General features: G+C 43.5%; 1 protein-coding gene across 3 annotated transcripts in view; it reads right to left on the minus strand.

The window, feature by feature from the left end:
• The window catches only part of LOC118388306 (kazrin-like), a 342539-nt gene that overhangs the window by 261756 nt on the left and 65269 nt on the right, over positions 1–15514 (minus strand). For all 3 annotated transcript variants that reach the window (XR_008144326.1, XM_052526569.1, XM_052526570.1), the window contains exon 2: positions 3605–3762. Coding sequence is in view for 2 of the 3 variants with exons in the window: in XM_052526569.1 (XP_052382529.1) it covers positions 3605–3762 (158 nt within the window). In the remaining variant the exon portion in view is untranslated. The remainder of the gene's footprint in view (positions 1–3604; positions 3763–15514) is intronic.

Here is a 15514-nt window from a genome sequence, read left to right on the forward strand (position 1 = left end):
TTTTGAAAGTGCTGAACGAAAGCCTAACTGGTCGCAGCTCATTTGCTTGCACTTGCTTATACACTTATACTTAGAGCTAGGGACTTTTCTAACACTTTCAGAGGTCTCAAAACAATTAGTTTAATGTCATATAGAAATGGTCTTATTTCTTTTTAAACAACCTTTATTAAGAGCTGTCATTTTATTGTGAGGAACTGCAGTTTCATCAGACATGTTTTCTGTTTTGTGCTCTTTTATGTGAGTGACAAGGCCCAGCCCGGTGGAGACACAATTTTCAGCAAAATCATTCTCAAGAGATCCCTGAAAAAAATTATACTTGAAGATGAAGTCATGCAATCAAAATCTTGATACCCAGGTGTGTGTAAGTGTCAATGATATAAGAATAAACATTATGAATGTACCGAACATAATTTTGGTGTATGGTTCAAAAGTCTAAACTCATGTTGTCGATGGTTATTATGAAGGAGAATGTGGTTCTTATTGAGTTACACAAATCCACAAGGAGTCACTAGAAACCATATATATTTAAGCAAGTCAGCCATATCAGCTATGCTTTTAAAAGGCAGTAAATGAGCCTGAATGAACTGTTTCTCTGCCAGACAAGGCTCTGCTGATAGCCAGGTGTAGCAGTGGTAAAGATTCACTCCATGTGGTTTAAAGGAAAGCTCTGCTGTCAGGCCAGCTTTCTGCCGATCTACAATTCCAGTGTTAAATTGCTATATTGTAATTACTTGGCCATCTTGGCCTATTTATTTCCTTAACTTACCTCATTTGCACTCACTGTATATAGACTTTTAGTTTTCTTTTGTTCTACTGTATTATTGACTGTATGTTTTGTTTATTCCATGTGTAACTCTGTGTTGTTGTATGTGTCGAATTGCTACGCTTTATCTTGGCCAGGTCGCAGTTGCAAATGAGATAAAGGGGGATAAATAAAGGTGAAATAATACAAAATAATAAAAAATGTAGACCCTAACATTTTGTGGGCATCATTTGTCACCGTTATTGTGCAATTAATGTATTGTTTGCTGGCATGCACCTCATAAAAATGTTTTGTGTTTTCCCCACCAAGATTGACATGCTAAAAAAGCCACTGCTCCAGTTGCTTTTTTCTTTCTGCGGCTCTTTAAGGTTCCACGGGGTGCCAGAACAGCCCAGTCTGGCTCTGCCACAGAACCAATTAGGCTGAGGTCAGCTGTAGCCTGCTGCTGAAACACTGTCAGCTAGCTGGACTTTTGGTTCAGACTTTGACAGCTAATACAGAAGCAAGGAGAGAGAGGGGAGATGGGGGAGATAGAGGTGGGGAGAGACTGATTTAATATTCCACCTGAGTGCTTACTGCTGCTCTACTGTTTGGACGGACGGACGGACGGACGGACGGACGGGCGGACGGACGGACGGACGGACGGACGGACGGACGGACGGACGGACGGACGGACGGACGGACGGACAGACAGACAGACAGACAGGCAGACAAGCAAACATGCAGACAGGCAAGCATGCAGACAAGCACGCAGACAGACAGACAGACAGACAGACAGACAGACAGACAGACAGACAGACAGACAGGCAGACAGGCAGACAGGCAGACAGGCAGACAGGCAGGCAGACAGGCAGACAGACAGACAGACAGACAGACAGACAGACAGACAGACAGACAGACAGACAGACAGACAGACAGACAGACAGGCAGACAGGCAGGCACTGCTCCTGTGTAGGCATCATGGAAATAGTCTCATTTTTTCTCACCTTTTATTTTGGGAGGTTCTCTGGGCAAAGTCATACACTACGGATATAAGGCTGTAATTACTGTGATCGTGTACTCTGATCAAACAGAGCATTGTGCAGCACAGTTCAGAAAGGTCCTACTGTCCTCATACCCATAGGAAATCAGGGAATGTAGAAGAGAGACACACCCAGTGAGACAGACTGATGTGTAGGCTTAGCCTACCACTACACACTGTCCTGTAAGGAATCTCCTGGAGAGGATACAAGACTCATCGCTATGGCAGCAAGCAGCTGTCAGTCGAAGAGGGGCAGTCTATACTGTAGCTACTCTACTGTGACAGGGCAGAAAAGGGCCTCATGGAGAGGCTCAGGTGACAGGACAGACCCACGAGGGAAGAGAGGGGTGCAGGTAAAGTTAATGGGTCTACTGGACACAGAGCCATGGCAACAGGTAGATACTTAGTCAACTTGGCAGTTAAGGATGATTCAGTTAACATTAAACTACAACCAACTTTTAGAAGTACAACTTCTCACAGAGATAATCAGCAGTCCATTCATGGCAGAGGCTACTGCTCATCCATCACCCTACAGTGTTCTATTGTTGAGCTGCAGAAAAACTGACTGCGGGCTAACTATCTTTCACTCCGGCTTGCATACAAATGGGCTGAGGAGAAGGCAATGGCCTTTTGCTGAATTACATTCTCTTTAATCAATGACACCGCAGCGTCTCAGGAAAATATCTTAGGGACAATGGCGAGGGGACTCTATATCCATCAAGTGTGTGATGTGACTAAAGGATGAGCCAAATGCATCACTATGTCAAATCTTGGAGAACATCCATCAAAACAAGAAAGGGAACAAGGTGATAAAGGGGGAAATAAAAAGTGTAAAGAGGAATTATCAAACGATCCACAAGGCAAACCGGAGGATTCAAGCAGATTGTTTTATTACTTCTCCCTACAGCCACACGGATTCTTTCTACAGAAATTCATCACAAATTATACATAAAGAGTCCCCTCGGATGAAGAAAGGACATCATTATGTTCAGGAAAGAAGTCTTTAGGAAAGACAATAGAAGGCATTGTGATTGAAGCAAGCATTTTATTTCCAAACATCCTGAAGATTGAGAGAGATACAAACAATCTATTGCTTTATCACAGAGTTAGGGCCAGATTGTGTTGCCAGATTGGAGACAATGATATTGGGGCCTTGGTTTATGCATACTGTAATTAGTGAGCGAGCCGCGGCAGAGCCAGTCACATTATGGCCATATCTGCAGTGCTGATGTTGTCACTAATGATTTTGAACAGCTCAATTTGATCAGGAGCTTCAGAGAGACTGAGAGACCAATGCATTATTTATGCTCCTCTTCGAACGAGGTGGCATTCAATTATTCAAATGTCGACATTTGGGGACGATTACGTTTTGTTGGACTTTTGCCTCTCCCAGGTCCTGCATAGAGTCAGTAAGCTCATAGCTGCCCTGTCAGTGTCTGTTCCCCGGGAGAAGCTACATCCTCTCCAGGGAAAGGAAACACAAAGTGAAAGAGTAGAACAAAAGCCCCAGGACTAAAATAAATATTAGTTTGCTTGCTTGCTTGGAGGGAAATGGTCTAGCATAGTATCAGTTGAAATACTTTTTAATGAGATTGGAGTGAATGAACTATTAATACTCTAGTCAAGTCTAAGCAGCCCAAGTATGAGTCATCATAACATTAATTCCCTGAATTGCTGTGAAAACATTCCTTCCTCCCCACATGATTTCAGCAGACTCATACAGCAAAGAGGCTTGTTTGCCCTTTTGATTCTTGACCTGGTTTTAAAGGTGGTGAATGATCAGCGGTTAGAGGTTAGAGGTTAGACGTCAGGGGTTGTACCTGTGCGTCCAAGAGTAGGTGCCTCATCAGGGCCATGGACTCCTTCAAGGTGTCTCTCTCTTCAGGCATGAAGGCCTCGTTCTCCCGGGACAGAGTGCCGGACCTGGTCATCATGAAGTGGGCTATCTGGTCATTCAGACTGTTCAGAGACTGGACCGCTAGGAGAGAGAGATGGAGCGAAAGAGAGGGAAATAGAGAGAGAGAGGAGAGGGAGGTAAAGGAGAGAGAGAAACAAAAAACTCAGGTTCATGCATATTCAATTTGACTCACACCAATGTTGTGTTTTAGACCACTTAAACTGAGACTGATTCAAGACCAAGACCGGAGTAAATCAAGTCCGAGTCAAGACCAAGACCGGGAGGAGGACAAGGGGTCTGACACCGAGTTAAGACCAAGACCGGGAGGAGGACAAGGGGTCTGACACCGAGTTAAGACCAAGACCGGGAGGAGGACAAGGGTTCTGACACCGAGTTAAGACCGAGACCGGGAGGAGGACAAGGGGTCTGACACCGAGTTAAGACCGAGACCGGGAGGAGGACAAGGGGTCTGACACCGAGTTAAGACCGAGACCGGGAGGAGGACAAGGGGTCTGACACCGAGTCAAGACCGAGACCAGAAAAATGTGAGTCCAATTCAAGACGGTTGTTCTTTTTTTATTTCACTTTTATTTAACCAGGTAAGCTAGTTGAGAACAAGTTCTCATTTACAACTGCGACCTGGCCAAGATAGAGCAAAGCAGTGCGACACAAACAACAACACAGAGTTACACATGGAATAAACAAGCGTACAGTCAATAACACAATAGAAAAAAAAGTCTATATACAGTGTGTGCAAATGGAGTGAGGAGGTAGACATTTTGTTAAATCACCACCATAATAAGAGTTCAAAATATCCAGTATTTCTCTGTTCATGGAACAGTATTGCCTCCGTCCCTCTCCTTGCCCCGAACCAGGGACCCTCTGCACATACTGACAACAGTCACCCTCGAAGCACCGTTACCCATCGTTCCACAAAAGCTGCAGCCCTTGCAGAGCAAGGGAAACAACTATTTTCAAGGTCTCAGAGCGAGTGATGTCACCGATTGAACCGCTATTAGCGCGCAACCCACTAACTAACTAGTAATTTCACACCATTCACATTCATATTTCAGAACAATATAGATTCTTTAGACATTGAAAATAGTGGAAAAATGCATGCTGAGGGAAAATAGAGCCACTCTACAAATTATTACTAACCCAAACACAGTGGGGAACAATGGGCCTTTTACACCTTCAGAGAAGGGCTAAGGATTTATAAATTAATGATTTGAATAATAATGATAATGATATGATTATTTTCAATGATGTTCTGATTTAATCTTGTCAGTTTTGTTGATAAGGAAAGGGTTAACAATGATCCAATCATGATTTTTCTTTGCTGGTCTCTGGGGAGATAAATCTAGCTAGCTAAATCAGCCATTGGCTAGGCCATCAGAAGCTAGATAAAGGCATATTCCATTCACCCAATCACATTTTGATTTAATGGGTGGGACCGTTTTTACAAAAACGTATGGAATATTCTTCCTTCTTGAAGGCCAACAGGTCACTGTGCAATATGGAGCAGTAGCTTTCCCACGGTCTAGCTAGCTAGCTTTGTTGTCGGCTAGTTTGCAGTGGCTGCAGCAGGTGTTATCAAAGAAGATGTTGCTGCTAATTTGTTAGCTTCTCCCTTTTCAAGAATAAGTTTCAACAAGAAGTTAAGTTTCCAACGATCATCATCTGGTAAGTGGAACTGTGTTTTTTATTGCAGCGCGCTTGCTCTTGTTAGCCATTTCTTTGAAAATAACTTACATGAATGAAACCACACGGGCCAGCCATCATTCGATCTGAATCGTGTGTTTACAGGCAGTTAGAAAAGTGTGACTTTAGATCATTAGAACGCATTATCTAAAAGCCACAAAATACACCCGCATGGATTTCTGCAAATATGTAAACACCACGGAGTCCTATTACATTTGGAAACTTTATTGTCCTATTGATCAAACAACCATGAAAAGATAGGCTCTCTCACCCTCAGATATGTACATAAATAAGATGAACAACTAAAGCTATACAGAGCAAGATGAGCTCGAATCAAACAAAGGAACATTCGATAAACCCTCTCAAACTTTTTCACAAGTTGGCCGTCAAAATTGATAACGGGAATTGTAGGCTCCTCATCCTTCTGCAGCTTGCCTGCCAATGCATGCTTATCCCAACCAAGCACCCAAGCTAATTGGCTGAAGTAGGCTAGCTTGCTAGCTAGCTACTTCCAGACACAAGTGAGAGAACACCTCACTCTGACCATTTTACTTGCAGTATCAGATCTGGGTAGGCTTTTTACATGTAATCTATCAATCAAATGTATTTATAAAGCCCTACTTACACACTCTAACCATTTTACTTGCAGTATCAGAGCTGGGTAGGCTTTTTACATGTAATCTATCAATCAAATGTATTTATAAAGCCCTACTTACATCAGCTGATGTCACAAAGTGCTGTACAGAAACCCAGCCTAAAACCCCAAACAGCAAGCAATGCAGGTGTAGAAGCACGGTGGCGAGGAAAAACTCCCAAGAAAGGCCAGAACATAGGAAGAAACCTAGAGAGGAACCAGGCTCTGAGGGGTGGCCAGTCCTCTTCTGGCTGTGGTGGGTGGAGATTATAACAGAACATGGCCAAGATGTTCAAATGTTCATAGATGACCAGCAGGGTCAAATAATAATCTAAACTAACTAGTACTTTTTTGTCCATGTTTACTTACACCAGTCATATTAGCGGGTGTTGGTCATTCGTAAATTCATCAGTTGTTCTCGTCACACTCAGACGAGAGTGCTCTGAAATCGGAGTAGATAGCCAGAGTGAATTTGTGAATGCAAGAGATATGCTAACTGAATAACAGTCGTTCAAGTTCTTGCTAGCTAACCAAATGACACCTGCAACTCTAGTTGTCTATAGCCACCGAAAAATGATATGAGGGGAAAAAGTCATTCACTCAACCACTCCTCCAATGGCATAACATGAGATCCTTCTAGCAGCTAGCTAGCTAACATTAGGCTCTGTGTTTTTAGCTTGCTACATAAGTAGATATGATAGCCTATTAGCCACATTATGACTGACTTGGGATCATTGCCCTTGATAGTTTGATTGTTTTCCCAGCCTTAATTACATTCATCCATTTTTGTCCAGAATATCGAGTCATTGAAACTGAAACAGTGCATCCCAATGGAGGCAGCAAGCGATGTACCAGGCCAGCTGGGATTTACAACCTGACAACAAATTGGTGAATTATATTAGTAAAGCATTGAACTACCATAATTTTGCTGGACCCCAGGAAGAGTAGCTGCTGCTTTGGCACCATAATAAATACAAATACAAATTGAATCCATATTTCCTGCCAACAATGCCTTAGGTGTTGGAAAGTGCAGTCAAATGGAAAGTTGAGTCAAAGATAACCTATTTTTAAAACCTCTTATTATGTTGGTTTTGTAGCATAAACTGGGATTTATTTGTATTTTTGACTGATATTATGATTGTCTGTTTGTTTCATATCTGCAAAGTTCCACTTTAAGCTCTAGGTCACCAGTTACTTTGTGTGCTAAAGGTGAATTTGTTTTCTTCTATGGGAAGTAATTGTTGTACATTTCGATTGGGAAATGCTTAATGGTTGTGTTTTTGTGTTCTTATGATTGGGACTTACTGGCTTATTATGTCAGAGTTTAAGGCCTGCTTATCCTTCAACATCGTGCTGTGTGTGACTGCTGTCTTTCCATCTGCTCTATGCGGGGGTGTAGTGGTGCTTCAACATGATGCTGTGTGTGACTGCTGTCTTTCCAACTGCTCTATGTGGGGGTGTAGTGGTGCTTCAACATGATGCTGTGTGTGACTGCTGTCTTTCCATATGCTCTATGCGGGGGTGTAGATGGTGCTTTAACATCACGTTGTGTGTGACTGCTCTCTTTCCGTCTGCTCTATGCGGGGGTGTAGTGGTGCTTCAACATGATGCTGTGTGTGACTGCTGTCTTTCCATATGCTCTATGCGGGGTGTAGATGGTGCTTTAACATCACGTTGTGTGTGACTGCTCTCTTTCCGTCTGCTCTATGTGGGGGTGTAGTGGTGCTTCAACATGATGCTGTGTGTGACTGCTGTCTTTCCATATGCTCTATGCGGGGTGTAGATGGTGCTTTAACATCACGTTGTGTGTGACTGCTCTCTTTCCGTCTGCTCTATGCGGGGGTGTAGTGGTGCTTCAACATGATGCTGTGTGTGACTGCTGTCTTTCCATATGCTCTATGCGGGGGTGTAGATGGTGCTTTAACATCACGTTGTGTGTGACTGCTCTCTTTCCGTCTGCTCTATGCGGGGGTGTAGTGGTGCTTCAACATGATGCTGTGTGTGACTGCTGTCTTTCCATATGCTCTATGCGGGGGTGTAGATGGTGCTTTAACATCACGTTGTGTGTGACTGCTCTCTTTCCGTCTGCTCTATGTGGGGGTGTAGTGGTGCTTCAACATGATGCTGTGTGTGACTGCTGTCTTTCCATATGCTCTATGCGGGGGTGTAGATGGTGCTTTAACATCACGTTGTGTGTGACTGCTCTCTTTCCGTCTGCTCTATGTGGGGGTGTAGTGGTGCTTCAACATGATGCTGTGTGTGACTGCTGTCTTTCCATATGCTCTATGCGGGGGTGTAGATGGTGCTTTAACATCACGTTGTGTGTGACTGCTCTCTTTCCGTCAGCCCTATGCAATGCTGTAGTTTTGCATGTAGTGGCTATATTCAAATTTGGCAAGAAATTCCTAAAACAGCCTTCCCAGCGAAGGAAAGGCAGGCACCCTGTGTGAAAAAGCGTATGTTTTCTATTGTTTTTTTTAATGAGTTTTCATGTTTTTCAGATTTTCACTCTCAAAATCACACTTTTTTTTTAAATAGAAAAAAATGCAAAAATGTGATGGTCTAAGTCCACAACAATGCTTAAACCACATCAATTTGATTGGGTGGGCCTGTCAGGACCTAGCTCCCCAGTGGATGGACCTCTGTCCACCCAGGCCCATCCATGTCTACGCTTCTGATGCAAACAGCTCATGGTGACAATTGTCCTTCACAAATAGCCTACTAACCAACAGTTCAGACTTAACTTTTTCAATACCTGGTTTGCATACCCATTGTTGCCTTAGTTAGCATGGTAAATATCATAAGTTAAAATGTCTTTCCTACCTTACCGGTTACTGATGTCATTCTGTGAGCTGCTCCATCACAAAACTATTTGAGAGCTGCACACTCTTGCTGCCTGGAGATGATATTCCTCTGTGCAGCACTCATGTGAATATAATTCACCTGCATTGCGATTGTGTAGGCTACTTTGTGCATGATTTTGTCTATTGTACTACATCATTGAACAGTTGTATACTTCCACTACACTACTTTGATACACATCAGTAGGGATTAAGAAGTGAGTGTACGCAATGCCTCTGAAAAAAAGTGGGTGTATGGCTTATATCTGCGTATACACCACCACTACACCACTGGCCCTTTGTGTTTTGTAAAAAGTGCTCTAGTATTACAGCTGTCCTTTCAGAATCACCAACCTGTCACACACTGAAGGCCTATAGGTTTGCCACTGCACAAACATGTCTATAATAGATTTAAAGGTTGTTCAGATATTGTATTCATGTTTCTAGAAAGGACTAGAAATGAAAGCTGATAGTTATGAGTTTTTTTCCCTGCTGGTCTCGGCTTGTCTCGATAAGAAATTAGGAGTCCTCACTGTCTGAGGCCGAGTCAAGACCAAGTACAAACGTATCAGACACAGAGACAAGACTGAGACACTCAATATGTGACCCGTTTCAGGAAACTAGGCATATGTCGTGGGTCACTACTTCACTACTTCACAGGAGAGCCGTTTTAACATACACTTTTTTAAAAATCAAAATGCATTTTTTGGCAGAAATCCCTTCTCGGATATGTGAACTTTCATGTGCTTTAAAAGCAAATGTGTATGCCATCTGTAAATACAAATACAATTGTTAATTTACGAGCCTGGTTGGTTTAGCCACAGAAAAAGTAAGCAACCTTCCTGCAAGCCATGATTGGCTGAGAGATGAGTTTGGATTGGTCTGCCATACAGCACTCTTCTGTCTATTTGAGCTGGTCAGTATGTGTAGGTAATCCTCTTTAACGCGTCTTTTTTAAATGTATCGCCTAGTAAAACTGCATAAGTGTTGCTCTCCACTTTTTGTCTCCAGTTTACATGGTCAAACTAAGGGAAACCATGGCATCCGTGACAGGAGACGCGTCCATATATGATTTATAAGGATAAGATAGTCTACATAGCTACATTTTTAGATATTACATGTGTCATAACTCTCCTGTGACGATCTGAAGGACCAGGTTACAGTGGGTCTGTAAATTGGAACGTATGTAAATTGTGGAACACAAAGAAACCCTTGGACATCATTTGAATAATTAAACAATATTTAGATTGTTGAGAATGTGGGAGTGGTCCGTGGACACTTAAGGGACAGTCATGACTAGTGTGCTTCATTTGGTGATCTCATGAAGGACAGGAAAACCCACATTACTGTATCTCTGTTTGTGTACACTTTTCAATTCTCAGATTTACATCCAGATGATGGATAAAATGAATGAGTAAATATTAAACTATTTGTGAAAAGATTAAATGAGAGTATGGATTTTCATATAAAGTTTAACTAGTCAGTGGCCACACCCCCGTGAGCCCAGACATCACATTAAGAGTCATACAACCGCCCCTTCTGCCACAGAGTATAAAACCCACCTCCTACAAAATGACCATTTAGTCAGAGAACGCCGGGACGGAGTTGTCATGTTGGAATGGCTACAATTCTATAGACCTTTAGACCAGAGAATATGGAGATGACGCTACATGTTGAAGTGGTTCAGAACTACAACTATAGGCCACGGAGACCAGACAGCGTGTAGTGTTGGCTACACGGCTGGAAATGGTTCAACTCTGAGACTATCAATCACTACAGAAAAAGAGAAAATCCTAGATGTACAATTACTAGTCTGCAGCTGGAAATGACGTAAGTCTAGTGCGAGAATACCAAACAACCGCGGAAGCATCTATTCTATGTAACGACCATCTGTACGCCTGACGGATCCATTACAACAGACACTATCCAGAGCCGCTGAGAAAGCCACAACTAGAAAAGACATTGTGACTTCTGGGGAAGTTAACCAGAGACTCTCTAATGAACCGATTCTCCTTCAGACGGACCGGTGATTCCGACATACGGGCGTAAATATATACATTGCAATTATTCTCAAATGAGCGGCCATTCGTGTGCAAAGGATTAGCATTTCAATGAATATAATTATCTCCCGCTCTTTCTCTGCTCCATCCTTTCCATTGTCTACCAAGCCGTCATACCTGGTTTAGCCACTAGGGATTTATCAATGCATTGTGTTAGTAACCAATATCTACTGTTTGTTTATGTATTTCTGTGATTATTTAGTTAGTTTGTAAATAAATAATTAAGCCAATATGTGTATTTCTGATTCATCATTTAGGCTAGGGTTTGTGCAGATATTCAAGGGTTTGCAACATTCAGTAATGGGAACTGATGAGCTAATAATGATACATTAAGATAAGAAATGAAAATATCTGAAGAGTCGATTCGGGAAATAGACCCTATAAACATTTTCCCATGGTTCCCCTACTTCCTAATTAAAGTTTACATGATTAGTTCAATCACGTAATAATAACTACACATAGAGAATTTATTTAATAAAATTACAATCTTCACATTTAATGATAGTCCAGACACGACACACGTTTCTAATTTTGACAGAAAGTGGTTACATTTCAAGTTAAAGTGTACTGTTAGCTAGCTAACATTAGCTGGCTGGCTGGCTGGCTGGCTAACGTTAGGTGTATGACCTTATTATTCTTATCTCAGAGCCATTTGCTTGGCTAGTTATAGCCTAATGTTAGCTAGCTAACATTGAACCTGGTTCATGCAGGGTAGTAAAGTCATGATTGGGATTATGGTTAATTGTTTAGCTAGCTAGCTACATGTCTTAACAAAGACTCCACTATGCAAGTAACCATTTGGGTGCGTTCGTAAATTCATCTACTCTGATTTCAGGGCACTCTCGTCTGAGTGTGCCAGAGCGCAGAATAACTGATGAATTTACCAACGCTCAACACCCATTGAATATAGCCGGTGTCAGTAAACATTGGCAAAAAATTGTTGTCACCAACGCTCTGGGTAACCAGCTCTGCTAGGGCGAGTAAAATGGTCAGAGTTTGGGTGGGTCTAAAGCTTAAGAGGGTGTGAATGAGCTCTCCAGTAGATACCAAAACATTCAAAGGCCATTTTATCAAAATAGAGGTTACAAGTTTATCAACTTTCAAAGCAGAATTACTTTCCCATTGTTCCGTTCATCCAATGTAAAAAACACAATTTCAAATTTTGCTACATAATACCAAATCAAGGTGTTCGGTCACATATACCGAGACTGGTTTTGAGTGCTACAACACTGTTTCACACACACAAAGACTTGCACACACACAGAGGGAAATTACCACACACATTGTTGTGGATGGAATCACAGAGTCTCCATATGAGACCTGGACAAAGTCTGAGGACAAAGTGAGAGAAATGACCACTGAGAAACTGAAGATGGACCAGGAAGATTGAGATGGAGCGTGCCCAGAGGACTGGAAACCCACCACTGGCCCAGGTGACAGGACCAATAGTGATCAAGCTCCTGAGGTTCAAGGACAAGGTAGCTGTTCTGGAAAGAGCCAAGAACTTGAGAGGGACTTACTTCCTCAATGAGGACTATTTGGAAGCATGTGTGCGCCAGAAGAGGAAATAACTTATCCCAGCCTTATCCCTGCCAGGACATTGCTAACATCCGCTATGAAAGGCTCATTGTCCACCCTCCCCCCAAAAGCCTGTGGGTTCATAGTTTCAACTCCGCAGCACATACACACTTATACAGATCAACTGATTGATGGACTGCTGAATAGTGGTTTTTCTCGCTTTGTTACTTTTCCATATTATGTCTCTCTCGAATAAGCTATCCAGGAAAGTGCAAACAATTGCTCATATTAATACACTGAGTATACTAAACATTAGGAACACCTTCCTGAAATTGAGTTGCCAAGTGCTAACAGTCAGTATCTACATAATGTGTGTGTGAAATGCTTGAGAGTGTATGTGATGTAAACCAATACTTTTTCGGGGACCTGAATATTGACTGGTTTTCATCAAGCTGTCCGCTCAAGAGGAAGCTTCTCACTGTAACCAGGGCCTGTAATCTGGTTCAGGATATTAATCATCCGACCAGGTTGTTTACAAACATTACAGGAACTACATCATCCACATTGATCACATTTCTACTGATACTGTAAAACCACTTGAGAGCCCAAATATCGCTAAGTGAACAGCAAACCTGGTTTAAAAAAGAAATATAGCAAATCTTCACAGCACAACGCCTCTCCCTCATGTGACCTACTTTTTGTGTTTATTCACTGACATGTATGTGTAACTGATAGATGCACGCACACACACATGTTCATGTTCTTTTAAATATGTGACCCAATTCAGGAAACTAGGCGTATGTCGCAAGTCACGACTTCACAGGAGAGCCTTTTGAATGTAAAAAAAAATGTTGAATCAAAATGTCCTAACATGTTTTGAAATCAGTGGAACACAATGGGCCAAACGAGCTGTACGAACTAAATGGAAACACAGGATGTCTTATAAAAGGGGTTGCAGTCTGCCGTGAAGCTTTCATCCATGTATACAGGTAAGAACCTAGCTACACATTCAGATATTATTCCTTTCTAACTTTGTCAGAAAGTTGTTTTCATTGCAAGCTGAATCTTGCCGTTAGCTAGCCAGCTGGAGTTCAATGGCTGGTTTGCTAACTAACAATGAAGCTAACGTTAGTTGGTTAACTTCAGCTTGCCATGACAATCGGTTAACATTTAACTTACTGGTTAACTTTAGCTAGCTATGACAATCATTGCTAGATAGCTGGCTAGCTAACAGAAAGCTTTAACGTTACATCATTTCTTGTGTTGCTTTTTTATTTTATTTTTGTACTTTAGTTTATTTAGTAAATATTTTCTTAACTTTATTTATTGAACTGCATTGTTGGTTAAGGACTTGTAAGTAAGCATTTCACGTTAAGGTCTACACCTGTTGTATTCAGTGCATGTGACAAATCAAATTGGATTTGAATAAGATTCTGACGTTCCATCCATTGCCATGGTGACCTGTCAGCTGAACTAATTTGCCTCACACTGGCTTTGCTTTCGCATCTCCCCCTGTGAGCCTCCTTGTCCATGCTGATCTCTCCCATGTGCATTCTGAGTGCTGAGCTCTAATCCCTGTCATCCCCATGGCCACAGCACTGCTCTCTCCTGGCTGAGCTCTAATCCCTGTCATCCCCATGGCCACAGCACTGCTCTCTCCTGGCTGAGCTCTAAACCCTGTCATCCCCATGGCTACAGCACTGCTCTCTCCTGGCTGAGCTCTAAACCCTGTCATCCCCATGGCTACAGCACTGCTCTCTCCTGGCTGAGCTCTAAACCCTGTCATCCCCATGGCCACAGCACTGCTCTCTCCTGGCTGAGCTCTAAACCCTGTCATCCCCATGGCTACAGCACTGCTCTCTCCTGGCTGAGCTCTAAACCCTGTCATCCCCATGGCCACAGCACTGCTCTCTCCTGGCTGAGCTCTAAACCCTGTCATCCCCATGGCTACAGCACTGCTCTCTCCTGGCTGAGCTCTAAACCCTGTCATCCCCATGGCCACAGCACTGCTCTCTCCTGGCTGAGCTCTAAACCCTGTCATCCCCATGGCTACAGCACTGCTCTCTCCTGGCTGAGCTCTAAACCCTGTCATCCCCATGGCCACAGCACTGCTCTCTCCTGGCTGAGCTCTAAACCCTGTCATCCCAATGGCTACAGCACTGCTCTCTCCTGGCTGAGCTCTAAACCCTGTCATTCCCATGGCCACAGCACTGCTCTCTCCTGGCTGAGCTCTAAACCCTGTCATCCCAATGGCTACAGCACTGCTCTCTCCTGGCTGAGCTCTAAACCCTGTCATCCCCATGGCCACAGCACTGCTCTCTCCTGGCTGAGCTCTAAACCCTGTCATCCCCATGGCCACAGCACTGCTCTCTCCTGGCTGAGCTCTAAACCCTGTCATCCCCATGGCTACAGCACTGCTCTCTCCTGGCTGAGCTCTAAACCCTGTCATCCCCATGGCAACAGCACTGCTCTCTCCTGGCTGAGCTCTAATCCCTGTCATCCCCATGGCTACAGCACTGCTCTCTCCTGGCTGAGCTCTAATCCCTGTCATCCCCATGGCTACAGCACTGCTCTCTCCTGGCTGAGCTCTAAACCCTGTCATCCCCATGGCTACAGCACTGCTCTCTCCTGGCTGAGCTCTAAACCCTGTCATCCCCATGGCTACAGCACTGCTCTCTCCTGGCTGAGCTCTAAACCCTGTCATCCCTATGGCTACAGCACTGCTCTCTCCTGGCTGAGCTCTAAACCCTGTCATCCCCATGGCTACAGCACTGCTCTCTACTGGCTGAGCTCTGAACCCTGTCATCCCCATGGCAAAAGCACTGCTCTCTCCTGGCTGAGCTCTAAACCCTGTCATCCCCATGGCTACAGCACTGCTCTCTACTGGCTGAGCTCTAAACCCTGTCATCCCCATGGCTACAGCACTGCTCTCTCCTGGCTGACCTCTAAACTCTGTCATCCCCATGGCTACAGCACTGCTCTCTCCTGGCTGAGCTCTAAACCCGGTCATCCCCATGGCTACAGCTACAGTACTGTTCCTTCCCTGGCTGAGATCTAATCCCTGTCATCCCCATGGCCAC

Source organism: Oncorhynchus keta, chromosome 10, assembly GCF_023373465.1.
Source record: "Oncorhynchus keta strain PuntledgeMale-10-30-2019 chromosome 10, Oket_V2, whole genome shotgun sequence".
NCBI classification, from domain to species: domain Eukaryota; kingdom Metazoa; phylum Chordata; class Actinopteri; order Salmoniformes; family Salmonidae; genus Oncorhynchus; species Oncorhynchus keta.